Here is a 22,424-nt window from a genome sequence, read left to right on the forward strand (position 1 = left end):
TGTATCTCTAGCTTTAGTTACATTTTTTTTTTTTAAAGACTTGAAAATATGGTAGATTTTTCTAAATAATAAAATTACTGGTCATTGAATTTGACTATCAAAAGGCCTACTCTCAAGATTACAATTAAAATTTACACGTTCTCCTTTTAACTGCTAGATGGTTGACTCTTTCGAGCACTGACATCTATTATCTTCGATTAATACTACTTTGATCACTTTTTTATGATGGTTGCCATAGTTTAACTTAGTCTCTAAACCATTCATCTTCACCTTCCACATTCTGATTTCTTAATAGCTACTGCAACTAATCAGGTTTTTACTGTTGTGTTAGGCCGATGACTTCTCATTACAACACGAACTATTGATTTAATACTTAATCTCTCAGGTAGGCAATACTTGCATTCAACCTATGTTCACCATAATTTTTCTTCGAGACTCGGTCTATCTCAAATGACTCACTACTTGACCGACTCAAACCGACGCTCTTGAATCACAACTTGGCCTACCCTAGGTGATGTCACATGGTTATTTGATCGGCCTGCAAACTTAGGGCTCGTTTGATTCGCGAGAAGCATTTTTTCTTTCTATGAATATAATTTCTGAAAAGCAGATTTCTAGGAAGAGAATGCTTAGGAAAGTACTTTTGGCATGTTTGGTTGACCATGGAAAAGTGACATATTTCCAAAATGCTTATATTTGGTTGACCATCCACATTCCGGAGAAAGTTATGTATAATTCCTATTATACTCTTAATAAAAATTAGGTCTTTAATGCCTCTTTAATACTTCTTTAATGTTGAAGGGCCTTTTTGGGAAAAAATAAAAATGGAGTGATTTCCGCCTCATGGAAAAGTTACTTTTCCATGAAATGTGGGAATCATATTCCCATGGGAATGCAACTTTTCTATTTTTCTCCTTTGAAAACTCCAATCAAACAAGAGGTATCACATTACTTTTCCGTTGACCACACTTTTCCTCCTTCTTTTTCCACGAACCAAACGGGCCATTAGTCATTTTTTCATTTGTCTTTTAACCATCACTTGGCTTTTCTTAAGTCTTGCCACGTAGTATTATTTTAGTCAGTCTTCAAGCCTCTTCTTTTAATCAAGATGTCATGTAAACAGACCCGCTATCTAACACTTTGGATTTAGTTAGCAACCTCTACACTCGATTTGTCGGACCTTAGTACTCGGTTTATCCTTTATTCCTTGGCAAATCCACTTCCATTAACGACAGGGAAGCTTCCCTTATTACCGCACTTGGTCGTTATCTAACTGGCTTTTGGACTTCTACTATGGATTAGGATGTGGTGTAATATATTATCTTTACATACATTACAGCTAGTTTAATATAATTAATTTGGATCCTCCTAAAATTGATCAGGATGGGTTGTCCTAAATCCTAATAAGTAGTCAGATTGGATTACAATTGGCAGTTGGGTTAGCATGGCGTGTTTGGAAGGGGAAGAAGCTGCCAAGGGCTCTTTTACGTGGGTGATGAGTACATGCATGGTTCTTTCAAACAACACTTCTTTAACTGACTTTAATTGAGATGCCTTATCTGTTAACATGAAAGTTTTCTATATTCTTGCTCCACATAAGTGTTGGGACCTGAGAAAGTTTCAGGCGTGTTTTCCTTTTGATATTATTAATAAAGTTCTCTCTCTTCTAAATTCTGCTAAGGTTCTAATCATAATAAAGAAGTATTAGTAAATGAAGAGTATGGATCCCCTATGTGGTTCTTATCCCAAATTTAAATCGAGAAGGGATTAATGCATCCATGAGCATGCGATATGCTCATGAGAGAGAGAGTAGTCTCAACTGTCGAGACCATACTGTTAAAATCATTACTTGTCTTAAAAGTTTAAGATACCATGTTAAAATCACCATTTGTCTTAAAAACTTAAGTTGATAGGATGAGATAGATTTATTTATATATTTTAATTTTCTTATACATACAAAGGAGAAATAGGGAAAAAAACTTATATTAGTACACCCATGCATGGAACGATTAATGAGGAATTTTTCTCATGCTTCTCTACTTCCTTCTTCTATTTTTAATCTTTTCAAGATCTCGTTGTATTTTTCAGGAGTAGTGGTTGATGCATTGGAAGTATTTATTTAATTTTGAAATATAAATTCTTTGAATTTATTTAAGTTCATGGGGCCTTGCAAAGTCCATCTTGATTTTTTTATATATATATTTTCGGAAACTTTTTATATTTGTTGCCCTTATTACTTTTTATATGCTAATTGAAGTGAATATATTTTAATCATCAAATTTGCCTTTTGTTTCTATGGTGGGTGTTTATGGCCGTTCTTTTTTTAAACTTTTGACGTTTTATTATTTTTGTTCTCGCTCCAAATTAAAAAAAAGAGAGAAAGTAAAATTATTTATTTTAAGGAGCTCATAATTTGAAATTAAATAATATCTAGAATTACTTTAAGAATGTATATACAACATTATTAAATGAGAGAGGAGTATGTCATTGTAGATTCCCTCTATCAAAGTTTTGGCTAAAATACCATTGGATCTTCTTTTCATGAAAAAATATAATTAGGAAAATTTAGATATATAATCCACATGTATCTCTCTTATCTGAATTTTCCATGGACATATTAACCTACTTAGACTCTATTAAGATAAAAATTTAGAAAACAAAAATTCATCCTATATCCGCATCTCTGAACCATCAGAGTTTTTTTATCTTTTTAAAAAAAATGGAAACATCGACCATTTGCTTTGACTCTCTTTTTCCCTCTCTCTCTCTCCCTCTCTCTTAATTTTAACATGCATTGCACATATCCTTTTGGTAGTATATAGTAAAATAAAGTTTTGATGGTTTATTAATAAACTTTTATAAATTCAATATTTAGTCCCGAAGGAGGAAACCTCGGCTCTGCCTCTGCTTTAAAGCTTCTCGCCTCTATGGAGGAGGCAGTTTGTTGTAGAATGGATTATAAGTCAAGTCATCATGGCTAGTGTCAACTCTCTATAGGATGATTATCATCTCTCTCCTAGCAAGTCGAAGGATATGCTCTGCGTTAGCTTATTAAACCTTCGTAACAATTTTGAACTTAACATGATTAATTTGGGTTTGCATTATAATTAGATCCATTGACATCCTAGTTTAGATCATGTTAGAATGCTATTAGGGAGGCATGACGCAGCGACCCAAGACTTGTATTCTACTTAGACCCAATACGTGTATGAGTTATGGGTCTAAAGGTAGACTCATATGTTCATATCTAGGTTTAGATCTACTAAATAAATCATCCTACTTGAACCCAATCATATGTACATTGATTTGATTTTCATTGACCCTATTCAACTTGGTACTAAATGTTGATCCATGCCCTGTAGTTCTCCCAAGGAATACTATAAACTTTAAACATACATCCCTCGCATTTTATATAAAATTATAATTATTATCTAAATTTATATTATTATAAATAATTTTGAGGGTATAAAAGAAAATGATTTTTTGAAATAATGGAGACTCGAACTCAGGCTCGGGCTTGATCCGTGCTCGATTCAACTTAGACCTCGACTTAATCTAATCCAGATCCAATTCTTCAATCATAGGGTATGGATTGAAAGTAGACTTTGTCTTCGATCGGGTTGGGTCTGAATTAGGCAATAGCTGGACCAAACCTAACCTAATTGCACCCTCCTTGGATACCCACTTGAGCCATAACAAAATTTATACCGCTTAAATGATATATTTCTCCAAATAACCTCACTGCCCGAGAAATGGTGGCCCAATTTTAAAATTTAGGCTGGCAACCAGTAATGGGAGCAAGAAAATTCCCTACATACAAACCCCTTAACGCTACCCTTCTACCCCTATCCCTCTACTAGGCCTATCCCTAAGAATGACAACGAAAGGAGCGCAGATATCTAAAAACCAGGAGTGCTTTTATCAGGGTGGTGTCAGGCGCCCCTTGATCTATGAGACTCGGCCTGTCTCCGTTCTTACCGTCCGCGACCCCAAAGTGACCCACATTCGCCCCTCCCTTCCCCAAATTCAAAACTACCCCATCCTCGAAAGCTAGGGTTTTGTTTCCCCCTTCTCCTCTCCAACTTCTAATTCTTGATCTTTGGCTTCCCAAGATCCGATCTTTATTCCTCCTCCGCCCGCCTGTAAACCCCGTTGCTTGAGTTCTCCCCAAAATTTGTTCGTTAGAGGTTTCTTGGGTCGTTTCTTGCGGTGTCGGGCCCTGGATCTGGTTTTTGTTGTCTTCTCCATGGCCTGGGCTTCGGTGGAACCCTAACTCGGGATTGTGGGGCGAATTTTTAGTTGGAAAATGGCCGTCGAAGAGAGGAAATGTAATGGTTTTGTGAAGCTGGAGGACTCGTCTGGTGAGGGTTTGATCACGTACAAGAGGAGGAAGCGTGCTAGGTCAAGTTCAGATGCTGGCCAGGTAAGGGAGTTCTGTTGTTTTCGTGCAACTTTTATACTAAAGATTGGATCTTTTTAACTTTACGGTCTTGAAAATCGGTAATTTCGTAGAATTTGGATTGGGGTTCAGAGTAGTAGTTTTACTCTCTTTGAGATCTGGTTCTCTGGTTTGCTTTAGTTACTCGCGCTCTGCAGGGATGTGGTAGTCATTCGAACGCTGTAATATTTTTTAGCTGTACAATTGAACTTTAAACTCAATGATCTTGTCAAGATTACTTTTTGACGCAACAAATTGGAAAGAGAAGGGAAAAAAGGGATGAAAATTTATGTCTCCAATAAGAAGCGATCATAGGCTGGTTTTCTGAGGAAGGGGAAATCACTTTGTATGTGAAGAGTAGTTGATTTTGAAGCTTTCACATTGCAGTTGATGTAATTGTGCTGAACTGACATTTTTGTGGAACCCTAGTAGGTATTTAGGAGCCACATGGCAGCTCAGTAGCCATATGAACTCAGTACTGCATATGCATTGTATCTTATGACTTTCAATCCCAAGATGATGAAAATTAAGATGAAATCTTACTTAGTTGGAATTCTTCTTTGTTCTTGGTTTATAGAAACCTATAAGAACATGCAAAATCATCTTCTTAAAAGCATACCCATCCTTGAGATGCAAATTTGGTATCATTCATATGAAAATGCTATCTGGGTCAGCCTAGTGGACATGACATTCCATCTCGTTTGACGGTAATGACTTGATAAATTCCAAGGCAAAATGTTAAATCTTATGTTGATTTTTATTAAGCATTTCCTGTGATATGCTTCAGGACTTGGTAAATCTCAGTTTATGAAAATGCTGTTTATATAGAGCAGGGATGTACCTCAGTGTTATCTCCAATACAAGAATAAGTTTTTTTTTCTGTGATCATGTAATTGCCAATATCATTTGTCATGGGTTATTACCAACTTTGAAATTGAGTGGCACGCATCCACCTTCTCTACCTTGTTTATCAAGCCATATTTTTACTTGACTGACATTGATTAAGGTGCCAGGTTTCATTTTCTACTGCATTGAGTCTCATTTTTCTTAAAAATATATAATGTGTTACATCTCCAGGCGATTAGAACGTGCCTTATTGAAAAACTTTTCATTTGCTCAATGACATATACAAAGGCGTGCTACCATATTCCTAGGTTCCTTATTGTCACGTTAGCTTTCTTTTATGGGGTCTAGGAGATGTAACTCCTTTTTGGTACTAAACAGCTTTATGTTGTAGCTCGCTGAACCATGACATGTATTGAATGGATCATCAATTAAAACACCCTTTGGATACTCAATGGTTCTATGTCATAGCTCACTGCACCATGATAGGTATTAAATGGATCATCAGCTGAGGTTAATACATGTCCTTTGCTCTCTTTATTGTGGGGAATGTACATTTCCTTTGTTTTTTGAGAATTTTGTTCTCTTGTCCGAATCAATTAGATTGCTTCTCTATGAAGGCTGGCAAATAATGACTTGACTCGTCAATCCGACCGATATCCGACCTGCCATAAGAAGGTTTGATTTGGGATAAACATGTTTGGGTCGTAAATAGGTCGACCCATTTTGTCTTGTTTATTAAATGAGATGGGTTTAGGTTCTAGGTTTGTAACCTGTTTAACCCATTTAACCCATTTAATATTATTCAGGTTGGATTGGGTTGAACATGTTTAATCGAACCTGCTTACTTGTTTAAGTTATATAATGGACAGAATTGGTGCTCGTGCTCGATCCCAACTGCCTTGATTTGACCCATGTACACTTTTTCTTAAAGCTTGGTTTCTGGATCCTTCTTCCATCTTCATCTCTTAGTGTTAGGGTCAAGGCTCTTAGTCGACTTCAATTATTTTTTTCAAAATAAAAAAAGTGCCCCCTCTTCGGGACTCTTCTTTTTAGGGGAATAGGGGTGGAGCCCCTCGTACGGCTTCTTGGTCCTCCACGGCCCCTCCCCCCGCCAGCCTTTCTCTTCCACCCTCTCTCTCCCTCTCCCTACCTTTCCCTCTCTCTCTCCTTTTCTCTCAGTTCTCCCTACCCCCGCCCTCATTGCTATATCGGTATGGGCCCAACATGGAACGTCACAAGGGTGTGTCGAACCATGCCATCGAGCAAGTAGTTCGGGTCTCGGTACCGGCACATCAATCATTGGTTAGGGTTTTCTTGTGTGATGCAGGGCAATGGCCGTCCCTATTTGCTGCCTGTAGCAGTGGTAGCTTTGAATCTCTCCCTGCTTGCAAGTTAGTGGCCCTTCTCCTCCTCTCTCCATGGCCACTTCTTCTTCTTCTTGGTTTCTTGTTTCCTCTTGGGTTTAGACGACGGTGACGGGCTTCGACACTAGATAGGTGATTCATGGAGTTGGCGTTGAGAACCAGCAAAGGCTTTGATGACGACGAGTCCGGCAAAAAGGAGGGCTCCTCCTCGAATAAAGGTCATCTTTCTTTTTCTTTTTTGTTTTAAATTTTTTTGATTCTTTCCTTTTTTGTCTAGCGTCACCCTCTCCGTTGTCATCAATCTTGGCCTCATCCTCTTTGTCATCAATCTCGACCCCACCCTTTCTATCGTCGTTGATTGTGGTCTCACTCTCTCTATTGCTGTCAATCTCAATGCCGTTGACCTTGGAGGCACCCTCTTAATTGGTATGTCTCTCTCTCTCTCTCTCTCTTCCCCCTTCCTCCCTCCCCTTCCTCTTCCCACTTTGTCCTCCCTCAATTCTGCTATGAAACCCTCCGGCATCACCACTAGTGGCCCATCCTCCTCAGGCGCTAAGCTTGTAGCTAGGGTTTTGGGTTTCTCTTCTCCCGCCAAGAGATCGATTTTTTGCCTCGAAGGGGTTCCGTCAACCTTAAAGGTCTAATCGCTGGCAGTGGTGGCCGAGGGTTGGAGAAATTTCCTTTAAAAATACTAAATTTTCTTTTCCTAAGAAAATTTCTTGTTGAATTATTTTATTCTTAACAGCACCATTAAATGCTGTTTTGTGTTGCCATTATTTTTCTGCTGTTTACTGTTTCGCTGATCACACACTTTTGGATTCCACTTCGAACATCAGTGCGGATGCTAAACAAGTTAAACTTGTTATACCGCTAAATAGGTTGACCTAACCTGTTTATGAAACAGGTTAAGTAGGTCGGGTCAGGTTACCTACGTATTTCGTTTCAAATCTTAACCTATTTAATAAACATGTCAGGTTCAAGTCTAGGATTTTCTGACCCGACTTGCATCCGACCCAACCCGTATATGACTTGATATGACACGATTGCTACCCATATTTTTTATTTTTTATTCTTTTTTAAGCTTTAAGAATCATTTTGCAAGCTTTATCCATTTCCTATGTATGTGATAAAATGAGTTGGTTCTGATTGATGGGCATTTATACACTAGATATCTATTGTTGATCACTTTTTTATGCTCCAAGGACCATTTTGCTAGCTTCATCCATTTCCTGTGGATGTGATAAAATGAGCTGGTCCTAATTTATGTGCTTTTATACACTAGATATCGAATTGTTGATCACCCAGTGGGCTTTAAGTTTGATGGGCTTCATGCATGCAAGAATTGCTGGCTCGAGAATTTTTACAATGGCTTGTTTTTCCGCAATGTCGGTTGACAAATATGGGGATGTGATGCATTTAAGAATGCCTATTATGTACCAAAAAAAAGGAATGCCTATTAGATTTAGGATTTTGTCTGTATTTGGGCTTTATAATTCAGCTGTCTTTCCAGAGTTAACTTGCCCATTTTGAAGTTAACTTTTAGTCCTTCAAGTTTTATGTCTTTGTCATTATGGTGGTGTGGAAAAGGGAATTTTTAGAATTTTCTTTCCAGCTGTTTGGATGGTAGGAAGCTAAAAACCTACGGAGGAGTTTTCCAGATTTGAAGGAGTTTTGGACTTTGCATTTCCTGTCCGTTGATTATTTTCTTTCAATTCCAGATATTTCTGAACAATCATACAGAACCTTAGCAGAAAAGCTGGAAATCTCTGCCAGAAAATCTGAATATTTATACATTGATCCTATGAAGCTTCATTTGATCATTGTCTGCGCATTTTCTTTCCTGTAAATGTTCTTTAGACATGGTGAAGGTAATCTTAACACCTCAGAAGTAGCAAAAAGGCATAAAGCTTGTTATTTCACATTGCAAGGTGGTTAGATTGGCACATATTTTTTTCCTACATCCCCTTACGTATAGAGAACTCAATCCTAATACTATATAGGTATTAAAGGGGCATAAGGCCTGTCTTCTCATATTATTTGAGATTTTGCTTTTCTTCATATGGTTGATAACAGAACAGTCAAGGCTCCATGCCATGTATCATCACTGCAGTGCCAGTCCCAAGCTCTGTAAGAAAGGATGGTCGATGTTAAGTTCAGACCTAGAATTAAATTCTAATTCAATATGATGGCATACATGTTATCAGCAAAATAATTATCATCTACAAGCTCAGGAAGAAAAGGATAGTTTATTCTAAGTTGAGACCGAGAAATGAATTCTAATTCAATATGATGGTGTAATCATTATTCTAACATATTTGTATCATAGGGTGCTGTAGAAGGAAAATGAAATGAAGATAATATAATTACTATAACACTTAATGAAGTTATTCTCTTTAATTGTTTCATGGAAGCAGCTTTAATGCATGAAGGGCTTGTCTGAGCCACTAAGTAGGATAAAAAAGTGATGGAGATTGGGGAGGCTACAAACATGAATGGGGGAGAGGGGGGAGGGTAGTGCATATAGAAACTGTTTAAGCCTATAAAATAAAATTATTAGCCATAGACCACAGCATGGACTAAGATAGCAAATGGTCCCCTTTGCCCCAAGGGTCCTGGGCTTGTCATGGTTTAGAGTAATACTTTAACTGACAGGACAGCTGTAATCCCCAAAACAGGCTTTAATTATCTGGTGCCATTTGTGGCTGATTTTGACCTTGTCCATGGGATGTTGAACATGATCCCAATTGTTTGCGTCTTTTGGAGCTTAAGTTTCTAAGCTATTATTGCTTTCCACATAGGTTACAGGGTTGCCTCATAATATGGTCAAGGCTTTGCAAGAGTAAAAGGCTGTAAAGATCATAGATGCTAATTCTAAAGAAGTCCCTATTGGCTTGCTTATGATGTAGCATTTCTGATAGCATATTGCGTTTGGGCCAGTAAGGCAATTAGATAACCATTATCTCTGAAGAACATGGCAAAAAAAGATGAATACTGTGCATGAGAAGTCAGCAGATCAGCAAACCTTAGGACTAGCAAAAGGTAGAGGTGGCCTTAGGGTATGCTTGGGGACAATGAAATTGGACTTGAATCAAGGTGGTCATCCAGGAGGCAGGGTGGATTCAAGAATCGGTGTGGAGCCAAGAGATGGATGGGACTCAAAAAAGCAGTTAGGGGTCAATATGGAAGAAAGCAGGATTAGGACATCTACGAACTGGATGCCAATTTGGGCTAGATGTGGATGCCAACTATCATGTTATGTCAGAAATCATATCTTAAGTTGTTTTACTGATTGATGTTAGACTTGACTCATTATGACAACCTGATAGGCCATAGAAGTCTGTTGGTGGGCAGGAAAATGTCGAGCTCTTGGTAATCCATGTAATAGGAAAAAGAGATGTTAGATTCTAATTATGATCAAGTAAGTTTGAGGAGGATGCATAAGCTCTAATAGGGCTTGTTAGGATCTTAATGAATATGAGGAATGAAAGTAGATTTGGGTGACTATTGAGCAGGTAAAAGGCACTTAAACCAAAAGGAACATCTTGAGGCAAAAGAGGGCCAAACAATTTACAAAGAAACTTCACTAGGCCACATTGTATTGGCATAGTGGTCCCATATGATTCAAAAAAAAAAAACAAAATAAGGACTATAGGGCACTAATCATAAATAGATTCTTGTTGACTAGCATTGGTAGATGGGGATTTTTAGTAGGAAAGGTCCTTTCTTTCCTGATTCTCGAAAGGAATAAAAGAGTTTCCAAGGCCACTTGGACAAGGTGAAGTTTTTTATTTTTTTATTTTTTATTTTTAACCCTTATGGAAATTGCACTAAGAGCTAAAAGCTGCAGACAATATAATGTGGTAGACAAACATGGAAAATATTGTGTATATTTTAAGATTAAATTTTGATTTGCCATAGGATTTTAAAGGCAATGCCCTTAATTGGTAAAATATGTCAACTTTTTAACCATAGTCAATGAACAGGTTGTCCACTTGTAGTGACCATCTATCTAGTGGGAAACCAAAGAGAGTTTTTGTTGTATAAAGGATAATTAAGCGGTCATATTCAATACGAAGAATCGATGATTTTGTCTCGTGTGAGGCCGTTGAAACTGTTACAAAGGGCTCATGAAAATGATTTTGTGCTTTGATTCCTTGACCTTGGGGAGTAAGTTGGTATTATGGTGAAATGCAATAAAACCACTAATTAATCAGCAATAGACACTTAACATTCCTCTCACTAATATTTAAGCTTAGTCTATAATACAATTACTTAGTCCATTATATAACATGCCTAAATTCCATAAGAGCTTTTTTCCTGTCCTCCTCCTCCTCTCTCTCTCTGTGCGTGCGCGCATGTTCTGGGCCTGGTGTGGCTTGGGTTTAAAGTGACTCAAATTGGTTTTTAAACCATGCATCAATATATGAATGATTTCTTTACGCTGTTCTGTTTTTTTTTTTTGAAACCAAGCAATTCAAGATTAAGTCTCATAAACCCCTTCTTTATTTGAAAATTTGTAGAAGCTATATCTACTTGTGTTTTTCCAGAATCCATATAAATATTCTGATGTGTACGTTGATAAATTAGTTTGTATGATTCTGCTGAAATATCTTTTAATATTTTCAATTTTTGGCAATGATATACAATTGTTCCACTATCATTCCAAAATTTGCAGCGCATATAACCTTTTCTTTTTTTTGGGGGGGGGGGGGTTGGTTGCTAAAAACTTTGGTCTTTATTTTTTTTTGATTGAAGTTGTTTAATAAGAAAATTCATTTGCTTCTTATATCTTTATGTATCACAAGAAATTTTATTTAAACTTAGGGTCTATTTGGCATCGCTTTTATTTGTTATTTTTATTTTTAAAATAAAATCATAGAAATCGAGATAAAAACATGTTTGGTGCTATTATTGTTATTTTCTATGTTTCAAAAATTATTTTCGTTATTTCTAAAAAAAATTAAAGTCAGAAGTCTTACTTCACTATTTTCAAAAATATGAAACTTATCTTTTACCACTACGACCAACACCACCACCATTGCCGCCATTGTTGTCACTATTGTCGTTGTCTCCACCATTATTGCCATGACCTTGGTCATCATCCGAACCGGATGGTACGAGGCATACCGTACCGTACCAATTTGGTACCGGTACTCGGTATGAATGGCGTACTGACACTCAGTAAATCAAAAAAATTTTGTACCGTATCTTTCCGATGCTGTGTTAGTGTGGCACCAGTACAGAGTCCCGTACCGAGACGACGAACTTTGATTGTCATCATCATTGTTGTCGTTGTTTCCACCACCACTGTTGTTGCCAGTGCTGCCACTGTCTCCATCATTTGCCACAACCATTGCCGCCATGTCACTGCCACAACCATTGCCGCCATGTCACTGCCACAACCATTGCCGCCAGCACCCCCACCGCTGCTTCCAGTACCATGAGCTTTGCCACACCTCCACCATCATGGCCGCTGCTACCACATCGTAGGTGCCCCCACCACCATTATTGTTTCCACCACCATTGCGGCCTCCATTATCTATGCCACCACTGTCACCGCCTCGGCCATCATCATCATGTTTATGTTTTTTAAAAAAATAACTATACCAAACATGTTTATATTGTCAAAAAAATCTACAAATAGAATTAAAAAAAATAGAAATAGAATAGAAAAAAATAATTATCTATTTTGAAAATAAGAAAAATGGAAATGATGCCAAGTGCCACTTTAGTTTTTGATCTATTTTAGTTAAATTATAGTGTCAAACTTTGTTCTTGCATATTCTTCACAATCTAATTAGTAGAAAAATGTATACAATACACATGTGATGTTTATGTTTTGAATATCATGTCTACGTCCTTATCTTAGTTTTTGGTTTGTCTGTGTGTTCAATTGATGATGTGTGTGGATTTGTAGGTTTCCCACATGCCTTTGCATAAAGGAAAAATTAGGGATATTGGGTGGGAGCATGGAGTGATAGTTGATGGAAATAGGTTTCACTGGAAATGCAATTGGTGTGGCTTGGTTAGATATGGTGGTGGGGTGTCTAGGCTTAAGCAACATATTGCTGGTACTTGTCATGTTCAAAAATGCCAAAAGGTTCCAGAAGACGTTGCAAAAAACATGATGAACCATCTGATAACAAAGCAAAAGGACAGAAGGATGAAGATAGCTGCACGCAAGGGTATTGATAAGATGAAGTCCAAGTTTCATCGTGAAGATGATTTAGTTGGTAAGGATAATGTAAAAGTTGACCTAGATATGAAGGGGAGGAATGCCAGCCAACTATCTGAGAGAGCCACTAAACAATATGGGGTTGCTAGTCAGCGGTCCAGGACTGCTACTCAACGATCAAGGACAACTGCTCAGCTCTTTAATATTGGCATGGCTAAGGTATCTAATGCTATTGTTGGTGGATCCTTTTAAATTCATACCCATGATCCATGCTTGATATAATTGTATGAGATGAGATATTTATATGTTGTATTTCATGTTGTTCTGGTTATAGTTGTTAGCTTCAACTTGTAAATTTCAGATGTTTTGAGGTTTAAGATTTGTTTGAAAGACCCAAACACATCTTTCATAATGCTCATGACATTTCTTTTTATAATAAATTTATTTAAAAACATTGTTAACTGAGAAGAAGATACCTACAACATAGATAAATGTGTTATCTGTGAATTTGCTTCTTTCCATTTCAATACAAGCTAATTCGACATAATGCCATATGGTATGCACTCTCACTTTATGGATTGGATCATATCCATTTATAAGATGATCCACAATGCTAAAAATTTACTACATATATACATAAACATCAATCATTCTAATTCTCACTCCCTTGTATTGATCTTTGATTTTTCCTTTGTTTTCTTCCTATTTCACACTGTTGATAATTTGTTCTTTTCTTATTATAAAGTTATTCATCGTACCCAAAGTTAAATGAAAAATGGATGTGAGTTATGATTCACATTGCCACTCTTTTTTTGGTGTACAAATTACCATTCCTTTATTAAAATAGAAGTGGCTTATTTGTTATAATAATCAGAGGAAAAAGGAAAAATAATTATTAGAGAGTATTAGGTATCGACCTCATATAATAATGCAATAATGACTCTAATTATCATTTGAATTTGACAAGCTGTAGGCATGGACACTGATTAATATGGGATATTGTTCTAAGAAGGTTGCCTTTTATGCAGCATTTTTGTCAGTGTAATCTAATAACTGTATCTGATTGGGTTACATACTTATGACCTGAGTTTCAACTTAATGTTAGTGGCTTAACTTTATGTGGTTTTGTGTGGCTAGGGCTAGCCAGTCTATTGAAATTGATTTCAGTATGAAGAGCAACAAGAATTTTGATTAGGTTGAATATTGGTTGATTAGGTCTGAACTGGTGCAATTTGGACATGAGTAAGAATAGAAGTTGTCTTGGATTCGGTACCTAAACCTACACCCTATTTTTAAATTAAGTGAACGGAATTGGATTCAACATGGTTTACATGACCCACCTAGACATGGCTGACAGTTTAAAAAAAAATTCAAATTTCGGGGTGTACCTCGTAAAAAATAAGTCTGAGTAGAAACCCCAAGCAAATTCTTAAGACCCTTTTTGGTTGCGTGATAACTGTGACCTATGGCTGGGCTATCTTGCTGACCCTCCAAAGAGGTTGCTTTTTGAGAGGTTGAATTTATTCAATGGCCAAGAGGCCAGATAGCTCAGTTAGTTCCATCCTACCAAAAAAGTGGGATGTAGTTAATTTGCAGAGTTCTCTTCTCTCTCTTTTTCACGCTCTTTTCTCACCTTATCTTACTAACCCCGTAACTTCAACCAAACATTACTTTTTTACTAACTCAAAATTAAGGGAATCTTGGGGGATTTGTGAGAGCTAGGGTTAGCTGAGTGGGGCTTGCTATCCTGCAACTAAACAGGGTCTACATAACCTGGTTGAATATTAGTCTCTGTTGAATTAGCTTGCACCTAGGTCATCACTAAAACTTAACTTGTGCTATTACCATTATGTTTGACCATTATTAGATAATAAACTTGGAAAGAGGGGGGACTGTGGTTTCTGTCTATTACTTGGAGTGGGAAAAGTGATGTACATATGACATAGAAAGAATAGGGGTCGGTTCCCTTGGCTCTTTGGTGTTTTTATAGGCCTTCTAGTGTAATGTTATAACTTGAGAAAAATGTGAATGATATGGGTCGCCCATAATACCACATTTTATTGCATTATATCCCATTCCCTGTTATATGTAGTTGTAGCTTCAGGGAAATGTATTCCCACTCAGAATTAGAAAATGGATTTGATTCATCCTCTTCAGAATGGGGAACATGTAGAAGTTGTAAATAGGAAGTAAGGGAAACAAGAAAGGAAATTCATGCATTACTTATGAGGGAAACTGATAAGAAACAACTACAGATTTATTTCTTATTAGTTCCTTCATGGTTTCTCTATGGTTTCCCATTTGTTTTCATTTGTCCTCATCTGTTTTGGCATATCATTTTACATTTGTTGCTCTGTGTACTTTTTTTTAAACCATCCTTTGCCTTGGACATCATTTTCACATATGGGAGATACATCATTTCTTGGACATCATTTTCGCACAAAGGAGGTTGATAATCTCTATAATGGAATAAATTTCTGTAGGACAAAACATGTTGTCAATCTTTGTAGGAAAATTGTCTTCTTGGACCAAGGCTATAGGTACTTCTAACACATCCTGATTTGAGGATGGTTACAAATCAGGAGATTGATTGGAGGATGCTGGACATATTCGAAAACCAATTGGCTACTTGATTTATCTGGTATTTCATTGCCAACCTTTTTTGTGTTTTTGGTCAATGCAGATAGCTTTTCATGCATACTTCCAGAAAATGTTGTCTTGATGCCACAGTCCACACTTATTAGTATTTTGAGAGTGGCTCTAGTTCAAGGCATGCTTCTCATAGAAATGGTCTTGAATTTGATTTATTCTGCTATAAAAATTGGCAGGCTCTTAGACATGAGCAACTAGATTTTACTGAATTGTCAGTGGCGCGATAGTTACATGTTAGAGTAATAAGCAAATTGCAATGTTTGTTTGTGGCCTAGAAGAAAAATGTTTTGCCTTGGCATAAGTTATCGCTAAAAGCCATTCCTATTAGGCATGGTCTCTCTTGCAAAAGGAAATTGCTTTAATATGAGTCAAAAAATTCTATATATGATAATTATCATTATACTACAATATTACCTAGCAAGGTTTGCCGGACTGGTATCAAGACTCGTATAGACCGACGACTGGTTTGGTACTGTATGGGTTCGCATCGTACTGTGCCAAAGCGTACAATAACAAGGAGAGGGAGGGGAGAGGAGAAGAGGGAGGGAGAGAGAGGGAGGGGAGAGGGAGAGAAAACGCTAACCTAACCCTAAACCCTAGGAGAACCTGTGGTCTAGAGAGAAGGGGGAGAAAGAGGGACAGGGAGAGGGGGGAGAGGGTGAGGCAACCTGGGTTTGATTGTGATTGAGGGTATCGAATTAGCCATTGGCATCAATCGAGGAGAGCATCGGTGTCGGCATCATTGGTGGAGCCTTCGGTCAGGTACTATGGAGCTTTGAAACTCCGATCATGGTGGAATCGGGGGTGGGCTCATGCGTTCGAACCTCTTGGTTCTTGATTGGTTCTATTCTGTACAGCTTAAATCATCCGGTTCGGTATGGTTCGGCTAACCTTGGAACTAGGCATATGGGCCTTCATCCATGATCAATTTGAGGGAAATAGCTAATCACATTAATTTTTGGATCTCAAGGTTATGTGGCTGGTGTATTCACCTAGTTAAGGACAATTCTATTTAACCCAAAGTACCTGCATTTGACACTTGGATATAGGTATGAGTATGATATTTGCGTATGGTTCCATAATTTCTTAGAGAAAAGATTGGACATTTAGACACTAACCCGCACCTTGCGCTTATATTAGTATTCACAAGACTGAGCAAGACATATTTGTTCAGATGCTGCTACGAGCTTGGAGGCTTTCCATGCTAGATTTAGAGGAGGGTGTGCCAAATTTATGTGGCATTTGATGTGATTTGGTGTAATACCAATTTTGTTTTATTGTATCAGAGTTATGTATGATTCGGTGCATATTGGCCTTAACAAGCTGGTTGTGGATCCATAACATAGCATATAAATACCTATTAGTGGATGAACTATGTATAAAGACATCATGGTCATTTAGCCACCAACAGGTGGCCACCTTTATTAGGAAGTTCATTGGGATCATTAATAGTTGAACTCTTCACTCCCGTTCTCTTTGTTTTGTTGTTCGATCTAATTTCATTCTTTGGTATCTTTACACATCGTATACTTTTTCCTGAGGGCAGGCTTTGGCGCAAAGACCTAGGTGCCATGGGTTTGAAATACGGAAACAGTCTCTACATATGTTGTGGGTTAAGGCCGTGTATGTCTGACCCTCCCCAGACCCTGCAGTGGTGGGACTTGGGAGCCTTGTGCACAAGAACACTCTTTGATATACTTAATCTTCCAGAATAAATACTCGTGTTTATTCCCTATAGGGGAATAAGTTTAAATTGATATGATTTCTGCAGTACAGCAGCTAATGTCCTTCAAGGCTGTTTAGGGTTGGAAATTGAGCTGTTATCAGCTGTTGCAATGCCTAGTCTTCCAAGATACTAGTTTGGTTGATCTGTGATTTTAATCGTTGTTGTGGCTGCATGATTTATTGGGACACATCTCATTGCCAAAACTTTGTGCTAAAATGATGAATACTTTCTCATGTTTGGTATGTAAATACAGCATATATACAGCTGATAATTAAGAAGTGCTGTGCTTCATCTTTAAAAGAAGAACTTTATATGAAAATTTGTGGAAATATAAATGCTTCGTGCAGGGGATACATGGATATATATGGGACCCCTTAATTGGTGCTTAAGAATGGGAGTTTGAAATACATTTTGTGTGGTCCTTCACTCCTTTGTATTTCGCTATGTAGAAACATGCTTAACCTACTAGTAGCTTATTACCGACTGACTTTTACCAAGAGTTAAAAACTTTAATTCCTAATCTAGTTTTCATTCCTATACTTTGTTGTGTGGTGATTGGTCAAATAATTCTGCTGTAATTTTATCTGGACCATTTCATTTCCATTTTAAGCAATATTGTGGTTGGTTGACATGCAGCAGGATATGAATGAAGCGCATGATACAGATTTGTACAGTAGCACCTATGACAAAGATGATCATGCTAGAATAGATAGTCACTGGAGACAAGTACTGGAACACTTGCTGCAGTTGTCAGATATGAGTGAAGGTAGTGGTATTCAAAGCTGCATCCGTGATGCACTCATTTATGGTCCTTCTGGGTTCACGAGGGAATTCAAGAGGGTTGATTCTCCCAGGGACACTACACAACCAAAGGTATTATTGGTTTTATCTTTGGTTTTATCTTGTTTTCTTAGTTATCCTCATATGCTGGAGAGTTTAGATTGAATAGTTTTATAATTGAGTATGCATTCATCGTTACCAGGATAGACCTGAGGGCCATAATGAAGTTAAAAGTCAGTCTCAGATACTGGATGGTTCTACATCAGATGTATCAAAAACTGGGACTTCAGATGTAAATGCCAACACTATAAAGTGCCAAAATGTTTTCCTTGATATTCTTCGTTCAGAGAAATTTGCTTTATTGTGCGATTTACTTTGTATAACCTTGCAAGACGACAAGGGCAAAAGATTTTTCGACTTTAGCTTGATAAATTCAAAGATGAAAAATGGGGACTATGAGAAGTTGCCTGGGTCATTTGATCAAGATATACAACAGGTATTTATTTAATTATTCATTTTGTAGTTAGCGATCTCATAAAAGGTGTCCTTTCTTCGATGTATATTTTGGTGATTTCTATATTAAGTGCTATATTGAGATTTGAGAATTCATTTACATATGCCTTCAGGCTTGCTCTTTTTGAAAACACATTTTTTTGGGAAGTTCACTGCATATTGAGTGCCTTTTGTGGGAACCTTCAATATTGTAAATAAACCAATAACTTGGTTGTTTCTATTCCCAATCTTTGGTTGATGAATGTATGTAAACTTTATTGGTTATCTTGGTGTTTTGTCATCTCTTTTGCATGCCTTTGCTAAAGTTTTGGTTTGTTTGGAATTGGTACATCTAATTCTAGGTCATCATATTGTTTATTTCACTTTGTTTTGTGGTTCAGCAGCATCTGTATACTCTTTGATCTTTCATTTTGAAGTAGCTACATAGAAAAAATCTTGTTACATGACAGCCTTCTCTCTTCTACCAATAAGTTATGGATTCATCAATATAATAGCCATCAGTATTCTGTTTGCTGATGACTAAAACTTCTTGATATGTCAAAACACCCTTTAGTTTTGAAATCCTGAATGCCAATCTTTGGAGGATACCTGATTGTTCAAGATCTAGTCAATGCTATGATATTATAGCTGCTACTTCTTTGCTAAGGTGATTACACAAAAGGAGATGTTGGGATAACACAGTGTTCACTTGCTTGAATTCGTGTGACTTGCAATTGATCTATAGAGTACTCTTATTGTACATGTTATGATAATATTTTATTACTTTAAGTATGACAATCATTCTTTTGGGTGGAATAATATGTTATTTTCTGGCACCAAGGTTGAATCTTATGGAACTAATTTGTATCTGTTTTGGGATATGGTTGATTGTGTAGAACACACTGGTTTTGTTTCTCTCTCTTTCTCTCTCTCGCTCTTTCTTTGTCTTTTTTTTGATACATCTGATTTATCTGGTTCAATTGGACCTTAAATTCGGAAGTCCCTGGTTCAACAGGGAAACTCAAATTACCATGTAATTGTTTGAATTAGTTATAGGGATTCATTAGAGATTTGCTGAATAAATATCTCAGGCCTTGTACCGCAGGTGTGGGATAAGTTTCAAAAAATTGGCCAAGAAATGGTTCTTCTAGCAACTGGTCTTTCAAACGTATCACGGGTATCCTACCAGAAGCGGGTATGAGTCATGGACCCTTCATAATGTATACTGCCAATACCACATTGATTCTTTCATGTGCTATGTGGAAAAATAATGGCTTGTTAACATATAATATTTGCCAGTGCTTAAGAAAAAAAGGGGACTTCTTTGTGCTGTCTTTAAGGCTTTTATGTCAAGTAATTTGCTGTTTATATTCGATTTGTGCTTGTGATATTGTGCACTAAACTTGTCGACAAGATTCACTGATCTAAAATGTGTACAGGTTGGACAAAACTTGATTAATGGGGCTAGTGAACATAATCCTGAGGCAAGTGATATTTAATTAAAAATTATGGTTCATACAATGCACTGTCATAATGCTGGTTACTTTTATTGCATTAGCACATTCTCATTTTTCACTCTTTTGCAGGAGACTTGTCGTGTAGTTATTGAACAGAAGAATTCTACTGAATCATACACGACAATACAGTTGATTTCATGTGAGTCAGACCGTTCCACTAAACCAGATCAAACTGAGGCCTCTGGTCTGTACAAAGTTTGCATTTGCAAGAAGTGTGGTACTGATGTGAATGGTGACCGCAGCCTCATCTGTGATGGATGTGAGGCAATGTACCATTTCTCTTGCATTGAGCCGGCTGTCGAGGAGATCCCAAGTCGAAGCTGGCACTGTTCTGCCTGTCATACAAACAAGAGGGAACCATCTGAACCTGCCTCGGCCCATACCCAACCAGACAGCTTGCACCAGGACTGTGCAGTCTGTAATCAACTAGAATTTTCGGAAACACAAGAAGAAAATGATAGTGGAAGCGGGACTGTGGTAGCTAATGACTCCAGAGAGAGCTCAGTTTCAAGCATGGAGTCTGACGAGTCACCAGAAATGTCGGGGACTGCTATGTCACGGCTGTGCAAGCTATGTGGAACTTGTGAGGATGAAGATAAGAGATTCCTAATATGTGGTCATGCCCACTGCCCTTACAAGTTCTATCACATCAGATGCCTGAAAACTAGTCAGATAGCTAGCGTAGAACAACAAAACAAGCCTTGTTGGTACTGCCCATCTTGCCTCTGTAGAGCTTGTCTCTGCGATAAAGATGATGACAAGATTGTCTTATGCGATGGTTGTGATGAGGCCTACCATACCTACTGCATGAAACCGCCTCGTACTTCCATTCCCAAGGGCCACTGGTACTGTGTCCCATGCAATGTGACCAGGGCAAAGGAAGGGATGAGAAGGTATGAACAATGGATCTTACAGCAACATAGGAAGAACGATGTCAGGCAAGCTAGTGAGGCCAATAGATCGATGGATTTGCTACTGAGCGCTGCTGAGAAGCTGAGGTCGGAAGAGCAGTTGGTAGCAGAGAACCAAGATAAGTAGATTACCCACACTGGTTGCAGCCTTGTGCTCTGCACCTAAGGATTTTGATTTAGTGACAGCCAAATTAGGAATCTTTTCTGTCTTCCATAGAGATGCTTGGGTCGTTCCTCTTTTCTTTGTAGCTTCAATTAGATGTTAGAACGATTTATCATATAAGAGTTCTGCCAAAGTGGATATTATTCCTCAAATGAGAATCTTAATGCCCGGCATGCCTAATGGCAGGAACTGCTAGGGGATAACAAGGGAATTGGAAGAAGCTGTGCGCTATGGATTTTTTCTTAACACAGTCTGATAACAGTGAGAGGATCATATCTCCTTATTCTTTTTTTCCCCTGAAATTTTCTGCTGTTGCAACAAATTGCTGTATCTTTTCTAAAAGATGACACATCACCTTTGTAGTTTCCAGTATAATGTACTGAATTTTCCAGAAGAGATTGTTAGTTTTTTCTACTCAAATGCCTACTTTTTTCACTACAAAATACTACGGCATTTGTCAGTGAAGAATGCTAGCTTTCCTACTCAAATGTCTAATTTTATCTTAAACAGTCTATCTGAAAGCTAGATTATCTTAGTTTGCATATAACCACAGTTGCTTTCATTTGATCAGCATGTAGCTTCAGTTTTAGATAAACTAGTCAATGGATAAACAATTTCAGTTCTCTATTTTTGAGGTAAAAATGAGAGCTGGGAGCCCACAGGGAAAAGAACATTGAAAGAGATTACAGAGGAGGGTTCAACAATTTTGCAACACATTCGATTCTCTGTAAGGATTTTTTGTTGCACAAAATTTCAATCACTAGACCAACGGACAGCTTGCTCAAGGACCCTCCCTTGATAGTGATCTTTCATGCAAATATGATTGTTCCTTTCCTTCAATGAACTCAAACAATCTTGGATATTCTTATAAAGTTTAAGGCTTTAATGTCTCCAAGCCTGAAATGCAGTGCAATAGTTATTTTCGATTACCAAGAAGTAAAATTTCATTTTTCTGCATGCATGGGTACTGTTGTTGGCATCTGTGCTGCATGTGTTATAATGCATGGATGGCTGTGGACTTCTGAGTAGATATTTTTTTTTCCTAATTTTCTTTTTGCGATGATAGATATACTGGATTTTGGTTAATGCAACTTTGCTTCTTCCTTTATAAGAGATTATAAGTGAACCAAGATGGTGTATGCATTAAAGGAGTATTCTAAATCTGTGCAAGGTGAGGACATGCAAAAAATGAGGAAGCATGGAGACACTTATAATATCAGTTTTCTTTCATGTTCACATATAATTTCAATATATTTGCCAATATATGCCCTTAATAGCATCATATGTATTCCATACAATCATATTTAGTCAAGCTAAACTAAGAATATCTTGTGCACTGAGCGTCGCCCAAGTGGTCAAA

The 22,424-nt window shown here is 37.5% G+C and overlaps 1 protein-coding gene across 4 annotated transcripts; it reads left to right on the plus strand.

Annotated features, from left to right (window-relative positions):
- The first annotated feature begins 3,908 nt into the window (after positions 1-3,908).
- On the plus strand, positions 3,909-21,478 carry LOC103702611 (PHD finger protein EHD3-like). 4 transcript variants are annotated; one of them, XM_008785103.6, is made up of 7 exons: positions 3,909-4,423; positions 12,566-13,042; positions 17,838-18,074; positions 18,184-18,477; positions 19,579-19,668; positions 19,913-19,957; positions 20,060-21,478. In XM_008785103.6, exons 1-7 carry the CDS (start codon positions 4,307-4,309, stop codon positions 21,026-21,028), a joined length of 2,229 nt encoding a protein of 742 aa, XP_008783325.3. In that variant the 5' UTR covers positions 3,909-4,306; the 3' UTR covers positions 21,029-21,478. The 4 variants fall into 4 exon arrangements, with proteins under 4 accessions (XP_008783325.3, XP_008783327.3, XP_008783326.3 ...); XM_008785104.6 differs by having other exon boundaries at positions 3,923-4,423; positions 17,841-18,074; XM_008785105.6 differs by lacking the exon at positions 19,579-19,668.
- The last annotated feature ends 946 nt before the right edge of the window (positions 21,479-22,424 follow it).

The sequence above is a fragment of the Phoenix dactylifera genome, chromosome 2, assembly GCF_051530095.1.
Source record: "Phoenix dactylifera cultivar Ajwa chromosome 2, Ajwa_hap1_PhDact_Kaust_v1.1, whole genome shotgun sequence".
Classification (NCBI taxonomy): Eukaryota; Viridiplantae; Streptophyta; class Magnoliopsida; order Arecales; family Arecaceae; genus Phoenix; species Phoenix dactylifera.

Coding starts and splice junctions, on each gene's coding strand:
- LOC103702611 (XM_008785103.6), top strand. CDS start 4,307: ATGGCCGTCGAAGAGAGGAAATGTAATGGTTTTGTGAAGCTGGAGGAC. Junction 18,478..19,578: donor TTGATCAAGATATACAACAG/GTATTTATTTAA, acceptor CTTGTACCGCAG/GTGTGGGATAAGTTTCAAAA. Junction 19,958..20,059: donor CTAGTGAACATAATCCTGAG/GCAAGTGATATT, acceptor ACTCTTTTGCAG/GAGACTTGTCGTGTAGTTAT.